The 15,092-nt window shown below is 39.7% G+C and overlaps 1 protein-coding gene across 1 annotated transcript in view; it reads right to left on the reverse strand.

The window, feature by feature from the left end:
- Nucleotides 1-648: 648 nt before the first annotated feature.
- Nucleotides 649-15,092, reverse strand: part of mpzl3 (myelin protein zero-like 3) — a 32,204-nt gene continuing 17,760 nt past the window's right edge. Inside the window, exons 3-6 of the mRNA XM_036562885.1 lie at nt 5,621-5,834; nt 4,669-4,834; nt 3,636-3,699; nt 649-2,212 (exon numbers count right to left, since the gene is read on the reverse strand). Of these exons, the coding sequence (XP_036418778.1) occupies nt 2,138-2,212; nt 3,636-3,699; nt 4,669-4,834; nt 5,621-5,834 (519 nt within the window). The 3' untranslated portion in view covers nt 649-2,137. The remainder of the gene's footprint in view (nt 2,213-3,635; nt 3,700-4,668; nt 4,835-5,620; nt 5,835-15,092) is intronic.

Here is a 15,092-nt window from a genome sequence, read left to right on the forward strand (position 1 = left end):
CTTGGAATGGAAGTCAACGGGCAGTTGCTGAAACCTGTCTGCAAACATTAAATGCTTAAATTAAGCCGTAAATCTTTTTTAATAAACTCTTTCTTTCAGAGATTCATAGCAACAGATTTATGGTAATCGCTACCAGCTTAGGGATGCATGCCTGATCACCATGGACACCACACAAAGCCTAGGGCAAGTGAAGGTAACAGGAACTCCTTTCTCCATTATCCGCCCATTGGATTCCATTATAAGAGACATTTTAGTCTGCTCTTTTCTAAAGGCATCAAAATGATCGTCCATGTTAATCAACAGGACTCTATCACGTTTTGAATTCAAAGGCATGTGTGGACAGTCAAAGGCAGTAAACCAAGTTCTTCTGGACCCTGAATGGCTGGATGTAGCATGTCAGGTTAGCACAAAGGTAGTTTCCCAGTAACCATGAGCTCCAACCGTCAATTCTCCGGACATATATTAAAGGAACACCAAAAGGCAAAACACTGCTAATACTATATTGAGCAACAATGACCAGCTACCATTAGCAAAATATGATCATGCTAACCAATTACTGCTGGCTGTTGTCTAATATTAGCCTTATTAGCATGTTTAAAGCCAGTCCATATTCCTTTAAGTCTAGGCACAAAGGTTTAGAACCATTTCTTTTGATTGAAGAACCTTTTCATTTTATTTTTTTAGAGTGCCAGTATAGTCTCAGTTTAATATGCAAGGCAGAAACTGAGAGTCAATCAGCAGTAGTTTGACACGGCATCTGCGCTAAAGACATTTTCAACAGGGAATTGCCATTAAGCATGTAATTACTCCAGCACTCTGTCTGTGAATCCGGAACATGGTCTGAGACAAAGGAAATATCATCTAAATAGGCCAGTGAAGGTACAGTTAATACAAATTTCCCATAGAAGAAGGTGGAAATCATACATTTAGCTCTTCAGGGTGGTGCCTGACCTGACTCCCCATTGAAGCATTGCTGGTGGAGCTGAGTTTACTGAAGGACAGTCTGCAGTACTAGAATTTAAGATATCATAGCAGACATTGGCCTGGTTTCTGATTTATCCATCAGAGGAGTTTGGCAGTAACCTAATTTACCCAAAATGTAGATATTTTTGCTCTTTGATCATGTTTGGTGTCTGAGGTTTGCTTCTTTAGTTTTGTGCTGAAGCTACAAAGGTAATGTAGCTAACAAGTAATGGAAGTGTAGGTAACTAGACTTCCAAAATCGTTTGACTTGTAGGCTTGTAACATTAGCTTCATAGCTCCAGTGCAAAATAAAGAAGCAAATTTCAGGCAATAAACATTTGGGACAACTTGGTCAAACGACTACCCTTTGGGTTGGGGAGGGGAGGGATTGCGGGTGGGCTGTAAATTAAGATTTTTCAGTAAGCCAGAGACCAAATGTAGACCCTCAACCTCTCAAATTCATCCCTGGAGGTTATTAGGGTTGCATAACGTATCATCTGTTAGCCATTAGCACAATATTGGTTCTTGGCTTGGATGTATGATTAACCTTTAATGAGTACAGAATCAAGTTTCAGATTCTGTTCTTCAGCCATTTTATTTGCACTGAAACGTGTACTGAAAGGTTCTGTGCTTCTTAAAGCAGTGGTTCTCAAAGCGGTCTTTAGTGACCACCAGATGCTCCATATTTTTGCTCTAACCCTATGGGTTGCAAGTTAGGAAGCACAAAATCTGGACTGTCTGGGGGTGCCTGAGGATCGCTGTAGTGCAGAGGTTCCCATAATGGTCCAAAAGGAACCCCTATGCTGTCCACATTTTTACTCCATCCCAACATAAAAGGTCAGAGCAAAAAGGTGGACCATCTCGGGATCTGCCTCAGTTTGAGAACCACTGCTATAAGAAACCACAAGTGTTTCCCCCATATGGCCTCAACTCAAAAAACCCTTTTTTAAACCCTTAAGAGTGAACAGAATGGACTGAACTCCAGCAGAGGATCAGGTCAGTGTAGGCTTTAAGTACAAGTTTATGAGACCAATCTCCAACCTGAAACAGGCAAGCTAGAGTCGGTCTATCTGCACAGTTTGTCTATAGCAAGTTTGATCCAGTTGCAGTTTCTTTTCCAGGCTCCTACACAAACGTCAGGACGATTACAGGACGAGCTAGAGTCCAGTAGAGGCTAACACTGGGACTCAGCTATTGTCTCCATGCGTTGTTTCTCGTGATGATGATAGTACTCCTCGTCATCCGAGTCCTAAACCAGCGGAGACAGAGAGAAAGCAAAGTTAGGAATCGATACATGCTATTTTGTAAACTTTGTTAAAGCAAATGTCTGTTATTAGTGTTGTATAACTTCATACTTGACAAGTTTTTCTACTGTCCCAGACTTATTTTGGTCTCAGTAGTATTCATATTCATACTCATCTTAGTCCCGAAGGTAACTGTACTCCGACTTGTCACTGACTCGATAGTATGTGTACTCATCTTGATCCCGATAGTATTTGTACTTGTGTTTGTCTTAATCTCAACAGTACTTGGACTCGTCTTAATATGACGGTACTTGTACACGCACATATCTCGGTCTGACCGTACTTGCCCTCAGACTCGTCTTGGTCTGATGGTACTTGTACTCAGACTCGTCTTGGTCTGATGGTACTCGTCCTCAGACTCGTCTTGGTCTGATGGTACTTGTACTCAGACTCGTCTTGGTCTGACCGTACTTGTCCTCAGACTCGTCTTGGTCTGATGGTACTTGTCCTCAGACTCGTCTTGGTCTGACCGTACTTGTACTCATACTTGACTTGGTATGACAGTACTTGTACAGTACTAGTTATCTCAACAGTATTTGTACTCGGACTTGTCTCTGACTTGATAGTATTGGTCTTGGTTTTGGACTGATCTCAAACTCTATGGTATCGATAGTATCTCTACTTGTCATGGTTTCAATAGTATTTGTACTCTGACTTCTCAGTGGTATTTGTACTTGTCTTAGTCTCAACAGACTCGTCTCAGACTCGATGGTATTTGTACCGACGTTAGAAGTCTCTGATATTTGTACTCAGACTTGTCTCTGTCTCTATGGATCTGTTTTGAACAGCATAGACGCAACTGACCTGTAATCATAGCTCCCGTCACGCCAACGGCAGAGACCACAATGAATATGAAATAAAAAATAAAACTGACTTCCAGAAACCACTTTTTATGATTAAGGCCTCAATCATTTTAATGCTTGTCAAAAAGTAGGCTACGGGTTGCTGCCACGCAGCCCATCATTCGTCACTGGTGTCAACATGCCAATGAACACAACAATGATTGACATGGTCAAGAAGAGTTCATGCTGCTTGCAAATTAAAAAAAATTAACAAAGAGCAAAAAGTGTAGTGCCTTTTCCAGCATATGAAAAATCATACTCAGTGTCTGGATCATTTATATTCATGTGAACAAATCGCATAAATAAATAAATAACTGGTGATCAGTGAGTAAAAGCATTTATAGTCAGACATGCCAAAGCCCACCATGTCGTCCACCCACACTCGGCCTAGTGTGGGCTCAAAGTGTGTACTTGAGTGGATATTCGCCACAGGAAATCCTTATTTAATCCCAGATTAAGACCAATAGTCCGAGACACTTCTTCATGAATTGTGAAATTTAGAAACACAGAATCTGAGATATTTTACCAGCAAATACAGTTCACAGCATGTTGGAGTTTTCTGCTTGGGCTGCTTGTAGAGGCACTCCTCCCTGCAGAGGACACAACACAGCGGTTATCAGAACACTTATCTATTAGTTGCTAGTTAACCACAATTCACAGCATGGATGTGCCCACAACACAGACAGACAAAACAATAAAATAACAGATCTACACAGAAACAGCTTTCTCACTGTTTAAGTGATCATTTTAGCTCATTTCGAGCAGAACTCAAAAATGCTAGCCTGTACAAGCAAACCCAGCTTTAAACATCTGTACACACACAAAATCATCATATTTTTCAACACAAAAAAGGCTTAAATCAGAGGAAATGTGTCAATTTCTTAAATGTTCCACACTGACTTTCAGACTTTGGGACACATTTCCTTCAAAACAATGGGATCTAACTGCTCACCATGTGGCCATGAGGGACAGGGATGCAGCCTCACTTCCTGCGCTAAAATGCAAGGGCGTGGCTAAAAAAAAAAGGGCGCCCTTTGGGGACAACTTTATAGTCTTATTCAAAAGTTTGTGCACCCCTGGTCAAATGATGTAGATTTTCTAAGTGAACAGTTGACACATCCTCTAAAAAGAACACACTTAAATATGACATTTGTCTGATAATTTTTAATAAAAGATACATTTGTGACGTGGTTTGTGATGACATTTCATGTTTTATTTGTTCCCAGTGTGTTAAATTCAGCACATAAAGAGAACCTACACACTAAAATCCGCAATTTGTTCCCTGATTTACTATTTTTCTGCTTTAACACGCTTGATTCAACTTGTCCGTGTCTGCTGGAGCAATCAGTGTGTGTTGGAGGAAGGAAAATAACTGCTGTGCATTGCAGTGACCCGACAAGACTAAACCAGTGTAACACCGTGGCTCCTGAGCAACTGACTAACAGCTCAAATACGTGCTATTAACCAAAGTAGACAGGTTTTAAACAGTAGTAGAGTGGACTGCAGAGAGGGAGCCGACCTCAGAGCTGTGTCTGTGTGTCTGTGTGCATGTTACTTACCCATCAGTGACCTCTATAGGCGAGTGGCGACTGAGGCCCGAGCTCTTCTTCACAGGTGAGCAGCACGGACACAAGATTCGCACTAACAGCACCAGCGCTATCAGCCCCGACGGCACGATAATAAACAATAACAACACAGCCACATCAGAGAAACGCACACCCACCTCTGAGAGAGAGAGAGAGAGAGAGAGAGAGAGAGAGAGAGAGAGAGAGAGAGAGAGAGAGAGTGAGTGAGTAAGTATAATTGACTCAGAAACTACTATAAAGGATTTGGTATCTACTATGAACGATTCAGTATCTACTACAAATGACTCAGTATCTACTATGAATATTCATTTGATTTAGCATATATAAATAAATGGTTTAGGATCATCTACTATTAATGATTCAGTATCTACTACAAAATGAAAATGATTCAGTATCTACTAACAATGATTCTGCATCTATTATAAACAATTTAGTATTTACTATTAATGGTTTAGGATCTACTATAAATGGTTCAGTATTTACTATAAATGATTCAGCATATACTTAAATGATTCAGTATTTACTATAAATCATTTAGTATCTACTTTAAATAATTCAGCATTCATTATTTAATGGTTTAGAACCCACTATCAATGATTCAGTATCTACTTTAAATTATTCACTATTTATTATTTAAAGCTTTAGGACCTACTATAAATGATTCAGTTTCTATTATAAATGACTCAGTATTTACTAGTAATGGTTTAGGACCTACTATAAATGATTCAGTATTTACTATAAATTATAAAGTATCTACTGAAGTATCTACTATAAATTATTCTGTATCTACTATAAATGATTCAGGATATACTGCAAATGATTCAGTATCTACTATAAACAATTCAGTGTCTACTGTGAATGATACAGTATGCACTATGAATTATTAAACAATCATTAGAAATTAAAGACTTGTTGTGAGTCTCACTCTTGGGCGTGACGGTGAGGACGGTCTGGGAGGACGGGCCGTGGACATCGGGGGGGTTGCGGACGGTGCAGGAGTACGTGCCATTATCGTTGAGCGAGGCGTTGAGGAGCTGGATCGATGCATCCCCCAATGACGGAGCGCCGACCCATTTCACACGGCCTTTAAAGCGCTCATCCGACGAGGGGTACGCCTTCGCGGAGGAGAAGTGAAAGAACTGGGAGAGGAAGAGAGAGAGAGAAAGAGTGTGATACAGTACACATTACACTTTAATACAACTCATTACATAACTTAAAGAGCCCATACTTTATGTTTTCCTTGCACTGTAATGTCTGTGTAGTCACACAAACTATCACATTTACATACATCCGCCAACTCTGCGTGCAGCAGTTTAGCCCCGCCCACTAACGCTGAAGTTATAAGGAGTGTTTCCGCCTGGACTGCTTTTCAAATAGCGCGCAGCCAATCAGAACAGAGCTCATTTACATATACCAATCTGAAAAGCACAGCAACAAACTAATGAGAGGAAAATTAAGTGGAAAAAAAAAAAACACAAAAAATGTAGGATATTGGCCCTTTAAGATATGTAAATGAGGTCTGTTCTGACTGGGTTGCCCTCAACATTATGCCTCATTCAGAAAGCAGTCTGCGCTGAAATACTCATAACTTCAGCATAAATGGGCGGGGCTAAACAGCGGTAGGCTAAATGAGTATGAATGAGTTACATGTAAACGTGTTGGTGTTTGTGACATCACAAAAACAAACCATTCGAAGTGGCCTGTTTTTGCAGCTTAGATGCCATATCTGGACTGTCTGGACTAAGAAGTGGACGCTCCATTTTGACGTTCACATACGACGTCTGGCTTATTTTTTAAAAAAAGGGAAAAATTTAGTTTCACGTGATATCAGCCCTTTAATAGCACACATTACACTTTAACAGCACGTTTACCTTTATTTTTCACATCTTATGACTTAATAGGTGCCTTAAAAGAGGCAGATGGACAGACATAGAGAGAACGAGGCCCAGATGGACAGACGGAGGTCTAGAGAGAGGAAAGCAGTTGAACCGTTCCGTAATTGCTCAATGACATTTAATAATAGCTGAAGTGAATGCTTGTCGGGGGAGCAGGAGACGGACGGCGTGCCAGAGCTTTACGGCTGTGTGGCTGCTTATCTGATAGACTACCTGCACGCTGGGGACTGAGAGAGAGAGAGACAAAGTGTCCTGAAGTCGTTATCTCCAATGCTGCAGTTCCGGATCTCACCACCAGGGGCAGCTTTACACTTCAGCTCTGAAGAGTTCATCAACGTTTGACATTTAGCGGCTGTAACTGACGGGTTTGGCTTGACATTTATACAAGAGGGCTTAGAAGAGCAACAAGCGTGACAAACACCACCAGTTTGTCCACAGGGGGGCGCTAGAGTGAAGGTCTAAATGTTTAAACGGTGTAAACATTGTTTTGCACAGCCAGACGTGATCTCAATGAAGACCTACGTCTGCAGACAACCTGTTAGAACGATGGTAGTGAAAGGAGCTGCTAAGAAGGCTCCGCCCACAGGCTTTCCCCTTAAACTCTTAAAACTCCGCCCCCAAATTCCACCATTCTGGGCACTTTTGAGCTGTTTTCACAACTTGTTGCTGAAATCTAGTCATTATTCATTCATGAATCATTTAGTAACTACAGCAAATGATTAAGTGACCGCTCTGAATCAATCAGTATTCACTATGAACTATTTAGTAACGACTATGCTACTATCATTTAATAACTACTGTACATTATGTAATAACCACTATTATTTATTCAATAACGACTATAAATTATTCACTGACCAATAATCAGTATCCACTATGAATTATTAATCACTGTCCACTATGAAGTATTTAGTAATGCCTATGAATAATTTAATAATTATTGTAAATTATGTAGTAACCACTATTATTTGGTAACTGCTATAAATTATTCACTAACCAATAATCAGTATCTACTATGAATTATTAATCAATATCCACTATGAATTATTTAGTAACGACTATGAATCATTTAATAACTATTGTAAATTATATAGCAAGCATCATTATTTGATAACTACTATAAATTATTCACTGACCAATAATCAGTATCTACTATGAATTATTAATCAGTACCCATTTAAAAACTGTTGTAAATAATGCAGTAACCAATATCAGTAACTACCATAAGCTGTTCACTGACCAATAATCACTCCACCATGAATTATTTAGTAACCACTATGAATCATTTAATAACTATTAATAACTACTATTAATTATTCAGTAATTACTATAAATTATTGACTGACCAATAACCAGTACCTACTATGAATTATTAATCAGTATCCACTATGAATTATTATGTAATGGCTATAAGTCATTTAATAACTATGAATCTGAATCTGTTATGAATCCGGTATGAATCTGTTGGAATAATGGTAATAAACGGAGCTGCTATAAAGGCTCCGCCCACAGGCTTTTTCCTAAAACACTCTTAATGATTTGATAACTACTATAAATTATTTATTGATGAATTTAAACAGTGCTGTAAGCTGTACATGGTAAAACTAAAATGTATAAAAAATACTGTTTATTGAAATATGAGAATGTACACTTTAGACATATGTAAAACTGGGTATACACACATACACACACACACACACACACACACACACACACACACACACACGTAAATTTATATTTATTTACTTTATTTTTTTTACTTATGCATATGTACATTTTGACCCACCCACCCACCTCAGTGTCACTGCTGGACTAAGAATAGTCCACCAACCAAAAATATCCAGCCAGCAGCGTCCTGTGGGCAGCGTCCTGTGACCACTGATGAAGGACTAGAGGATGACCAACACAAACTGTGCAGCAGCAGATGAGCTATCGTCTCTGACTTTACATCTACAAGGTGGACTGACAAGGTAGGAGTGTCTAATAGAGTGGACAGCGAGTGGACAGTGTTTAAAAACTCCAGCAGCACTGCTGTGTCTGATCCACTCAGACCAGCGCAACACACACTAACACACCACCACCACGTCAGTGTTACTGCAGTGCTGAGAATGATCCACCACCCAAATAGTACCTGCTCTATGAGGGTCCATGGGGGTCCTGACCCCTGAAGAACAGGGTAAAAGGGGGCTAACAAAGTATGCAGACACACATACATATATATATATATATATATATATATATATATATATATATATATATATATATATATATATATATATATATATATATATATTGTTGAGAACACTGCATATTATTTTACTTACTAAACCAGAAAGTGTTGGTCACTTGTTCACATGCCTAAGACACGCCCTGTTACTCTCACTGTCACCAGGCAGAATATCAGACTTGCAGAACTGCCTGCACTAACGGCAGCATTTACAGATCAATTGTTATTCCTCCAAGGTTCCAAAGACAGTATGAGTAATGGAAGGCAAAAAAAGTGCAGCAAGAGCGGGAAATGAAGGAAAAAAAAAGAGGAAAAACAGCTTAAATTAGGCCTGACCACACCCTTGGCTCAAAGCCTGGTGAGCAGCAGTGAGTCCTTCCTCCTACACTCTCAGCAGCTTCACTACAGCTTAAACAATGGGCCGCAATGATGGCGTCATGATGTCATGGAAAATGCTGTCTCAGAATCTCAGAAACCACCAAACGTCACATTTGGGCTCGGTTTATATCACAATACCTACATTTAGAGTCGGTTATTCATTCAGCCTAATGAGAAACTGTAGAACAGACTCAGTTTATATCACAATACCTACATTTAGAGTCAGTTATTCATTCAAACTAATTATAAACTGTAGAACAGACTCAGTTTATATCACAATACCTACATTTAGAGTCAGTTATTCATTCAGCCTAATGAGAAACTGTAGAACAGACTCAGTTTATATCACAATACCTACATTTAGAGTCAGTTATTCATTCAACCTAATGAGAAACTGTAAAACAGACTCAGTTTATATCACAATACCTACATTTAGAGTCAGTTATTCATTCAACCTAATGAGAAACTGTAGAACAGACTCAGTTTATATCACAATACCTACATTTAGAGTCAGTTATACTGTCATATCGGCTAAATGAGATTTCTGCTGACGTTTCTGGAAAGCTTAGTCAACCTAGCGACGGTTGCTATGAAAGAAGACAGAGCATGGACAGGTCAGTTATTTCAACAGCACTGAAATCAACTTAATTCAAGCAGTGACACTAATTTTGAGAGATAAAATCCCTCATGATTTCACACAGTAATTACTTAATTAGGAACAGATTCAACAGACGAGTGACTCATTTTCATAATAATCTATTAAAATTGGCCAACAGAGAGCAAAAATAATGAGTTAAATAAACGTGATTTATTAAGTAAAAATGAAATGAAAGATGGAGCAGCGTTCAAAGCCAGACTCCAGAGACAGAGGCGGCTATAATTTAATCTCAGACCGCCCGAGGAGGGGAGGCTCACACGCCAGAAGATGCTGCTTTAGTTCATGTAGATTTTTATTTTCACTAGGCTTCACCTCCAACGTCTTTCCATGTAATCTGCTCTGTTTATTACACCCTCCTTATGGGGTTCAGTACAACAGAGATGATCACATACTGTACACTTTAAACTGGGATTTTGTAGGATTTTGTGGGATTTAGGGGTCTTTACATGGGGGTCTGAAATGTCCTCGGTCTGTTCACACCAGCAGATCCTAAACTAAACAACTAAAAGAAGGAAAAAATAATGATAAAGATTAACAATAATAACCCACCACAATATGGATCATAATTTCATAAATGTGGATCGCAGGTTGAAGCCACAGCAAAGAAACCGTTTCACCTAAAATGTCTAAACTGTGCAACCTTACAAACTCTTACACACACAGTTTAACAACAGAGTCAGTCAGTCAACAAGAAGACACGCATCTACCTCAAGCGCCATGATGAATGTTCCACCTTTCGTGATTATTGTTGTTGTTATTATTACTATCATCATCATCATCATCATCATCATCATCATCAAGAGCAATAAGTTAAGATGACAGACTGGTGAGGCGTCACATAAATGGGGAGTCCACTGGAATTTGATTTGGAAGCAAGAAACTCACGTGGGACCTCAAACTCTACAGTATACATGACTTTACATCCAACACACACACAGCAGTGGCTGAGAGAGAGAGAGAGAGAGAGAGAGAGAGAGAGAGAGAGAGAGAGAGAGAAAATAGAGAGAGAAAAAGTGAAAAAAACAGAGGAGAAAGAGTGAGAAGAAAAAGAGGGAGAAAAGAAATGAGAGAAAATGGAGAGAAAAGAGAGATATAAACAGACAGAGAGAGAAAAGAGAAGAAGAGAAGAAATGAGAAAGGAGAAAGTGAGAAAAACAAATAAATGAGAGAAAAGAGAGACAGAGAGAAAAACACAGAGAGACATTGTAAAGAAATGAGAGAGAGAGAGAAGAGAAAGAGAGAGAGAGAGCGAAAAGCAACAGAAAGAAAGAGAGAGGGAGAGAGTTAGTTGAATTTGTCCTTCTAATCCTGCTATGACATCATGACTCCACTGAGAGCTAATTATGGAGAGTGGCTGTTTGAGCAAGTGAGCGCCGATGACATCACTCACACACACACACACACACACACACACACGCACACAAATGCACACACACATTTAAACTCATTGACCTCCCCCACCACACACACACACACACACACTCTCCTTTAAAGTGTGACTAAAACTCAGACGTGTTCATGCATACATTCACCTCTCATCACACTCTTTCCTGATCAGCAGACCCTCCTCCACCTCTCAAAGGGGGAACTCCACCCATTTTTCAAAATTGCACGATTAATTGGTTAAGACGTAATCAAAGTCATTCAGAGTGGTTTGGTGTGAAATGCTCAGTCAGGATTGTTCACAGTGGTGGTGATAGGAACCAGACGTCCACCTCTAAAAGCTCCCTCACAGAAAGTTACTACATGAAATGCTTATGAACAGAATCAGGTTATAAGTAAATCAGATTTTCCACTATTTTCCATCATCAACACTCCATATAAACTCAGAAGACTCGTGTAGGTTCACTGGTGGTTTTGGATGGTAAATAAAATGTCTATATTTCTGTTGTAGTCATGGCGACTCCACGTTCCTATCACCACCACTGTAAAGACATCTGAACCATTTCACACCAAACCACTCTGTGTGACTTTGTTTGCAACTCAATAAGTGAACTGTGCAGGATTTTTTTTAAAAATTGGGTGGAATTCCCCTTTAATACTTCCCTAAATTTGCATTTTCCAGCTATTAATTTACATACAGCCTCTTAGTCTCTCTCTCGCTCTGTTTTAAATGCGAATCCATTGTGCTCTGTCACTCACACCTCACAGCCTTCAGCCCCCCCAATCAATAAAATCTAATGAATATTTAAAGTCGGAGCTGCTTTGTGCCAGCCGGTCACTCCGGCACGGCTCTGGATTTATGCGCTGGAACACAGACGTGCAGGGGCGGTCCAAACCTGACTGAGAACGATTGAAACGATTGAGAAGGTAAAAAAAAAACAAAAAAACGCAAACGCAGCTAAATAAAGTTTCCATTAGGGCTGCAACTCTAAGCTCAAACCCAAGTGAATGTAACACTTAGTTGTCTTATCACTGCATGGATATAGGAATCATAAAGATTTGAGTCCACAAGATCTTGAATTAGAGACAGAAATCTGCTAATAAATGTTTTTAAAGCTTAGATATAAGTCAAAGTTATTAACTTAGAGTACTGCAAGTGGAGGAAATCTGTTTTATATACAAACCCAATTAGAAAAATTTGGAAAGTGCGAAAAATGCAAATAAAAACAGAGAGCAGTGACTTGCAAACTCTTCTTGGCCTGCATTCAATTGAAAACACTACAACGAAAAAATTTAACATTTCAACTAAATAAATGTAATGTTTTTGTATATATCTGTGCTTATTCTAAATTTGATGCATGCAAACTATTCCAAAAAAGTAAAGTAAATGTTCACAATTGTGTTACATCACCTTTCCTTTTAACAAAATTCAGCAAGCATTTGAAACTGAGGACACCAATTGTTGTTGTGAAAGTGGAATGTTCTCCCTTTCTTGATTGATATAACACTTCAGCAGGCCTGTCTAGCACCTGCACTTTCTTACTATGAAGCTATGGTGATGTAAAGCATACTGAAGCAGGGACGTCCCTGAAAAAGACGTCATCTAGATGTCAGCATACGTTGTTCCAAAATGCAAATGTACCCCTCAGCATTAAGGGTGCCTTCAAAGATATGCATGTTACCTACTAATATATACTATAACAGGTGCTGGATTTTGAACTTTACACTGGTAACAATCAAGATGGTCTTCTTTGGCTCAGAGAATGCACTGTTCATTATTTCCAAAAACATTCTGAAAGTCTGACTCATCAGACCATAACACACGTTTCCACTTTGCTTCCATCTCAGATGAGCTTTAGCCCAGAGAAGTTGGCGGTGTTTCTGGAGGTTGTTGATATATGGCCTCTGCCTTGCGCAGTAGGATATATTTGTAGATGTTGCAATGAACTATGTTTACTGAATAAAGTGTTTTGGCCTTACACACAGATTCCCCTAGATTCCCTGAATCCTGGAATGTCATCATTAACTTTGTGGACAATTGTTGCAGCGCTACTAACCAACCCATCTTGACAGAACAGCCAATATTTAGAGATTACATTAGCATGCAATTCTATCACTGGGCTTTTTCTCAGAAGAGCTGAGTCATCTCAGAGCGAATAACTCCTCTTACGAGTTCATATGGTGTCATATTGCTTTTGTGAATAATTCACATGAGGTAAGCGGTCTGAAGAGAGATGGTTCTGTCAGGATGTGGTCTGGCCTGCCCCCTCTCCTTGACCAAGTTACCTACTAATACCCTCACGTACCATGATAGACACTGGATTTTGAACTTTACACGGGTAACAATTAAGATGGTCATCTTTGGCTCAGAGAATGCAATGTTCATTATTTACAAAAACATTCTGAAAGTTTGACTTGTGAGACACAAACACGTTTCCACTTTGCTTCCATCTCAGATGAGCTTTAGCCCAGAGAAGTCAGCGGTGTTTCTGGAGGTTGTTGATATATGGCTTCTGCCTTGCGCAGTAGGATGCATTTGTAGATGCTGAAATGAACTATGTTTACTAAAGAGGGTTTTCCGAAATATTTTAGCCTTACACACAGATCTCTCCAGATTCCCTGAATCCTGGAATGTCGTCATTGACTTTGTCAACAGTTGTTACAGCACTACTATCCAACCCATCTTGACAGCACAGCCAATATTTAGAGATTACGTTAGCAGGCGATTCCATCACTGGGCTTCTTCTCAGAAGAGCTGAGTCATCTCCGAGCGAATAATTCATCATATGGGTTCATATGGAGTCATATCGCTTTTGTGAATAATTCACATGAGGTAAGCGGTCTGAAGAGAGATGGCTCTCTCAGGATGTGGTCTGGCCTGCCCCCTCTGCTCGGCCAAGAGCTCTCAACACGCTCTCAATACGAGAACCCAGAGTACTCACGGTCATATACGCTCTCACAACATCAGCAAACTCTCTCAGCAGATGCAACACACTGCACTACACTCATATTGCCTTCCTTTCAGGACATTAACTCATGATAAAAAGCTGATAAATGTGCTCTAGCAGGCCTGAGGCACCGCACTCTGAAGTTTCAATGGACACATTAAGAAATTAGCAGCTCTGACGTCACTTATTGTGGACAAGTTGCTTGATATTTTTGATACAACAAGACTGTAGTGTGTAGTTTAGTGTTTAACCTGCCAAACAGACCACACAACAATAATGGATATTTATTGTCAATGCACTTTTTACTTGAAAAGGGCTCCCAAGACCCAGATTAAGCTGAAGCCTAGACTAAAAAGAATATTCACTGGTGATTCACCATTGGCATTGCAAGACTGAACTATATACATAGCCAGGAAATCAGCTCTATAATGTTCTATATTATTCATGTGATCCATGTGGTCATTCTGACAGATTGTAATACTCTACAGGAAGTGTAGGGGGCGATATGACTTCTACTGTTTCATTTAAAAAGCCTCTACCATGTTCATATGATCCACATAGTCATTCTGACAGACTGTAATACACTACAGGAAGTGTAGGGGGCGATATGACTTCTACTGTTTCATTTAAAAAGCCTCTACCATGTTCATATGATCCACATAGTCATTCTGACAGACTGTAATACACTACAGGAAGTGTAGGGGGCGATATGGCTTCTACTGTTTCATTTAAAAAGCTCTATAATGTTCGAATGGGCGGAAGGCAGGATACACCCTGGACAGGTCGCCAGGCCATCGCAGGGCAGACAGACAGACATACATATACAATCACACACACACACACCTAGGGGCAATTCAGCATTTCCAATTGGCCTGACTGCATGTCTTTGGACTGTGGGAGGAAACCGG

This window comes from Colossoma macropomum, unplaced genomic scaffold (assembly GCF_904425465.1).
Source record: "Colossoma macropomum unplaced genomic scaffold, Colossoma_macropomum, whole genome shotgun sequence".
In the NCBI taxonomy this organism is placed as follows: domain Eukaryota; kingdom Metazoa; phylum Chordata; class Actinopteri; order Characiformes; family Serrasalmidae; genus Colossoma; species Colossoma macropomum.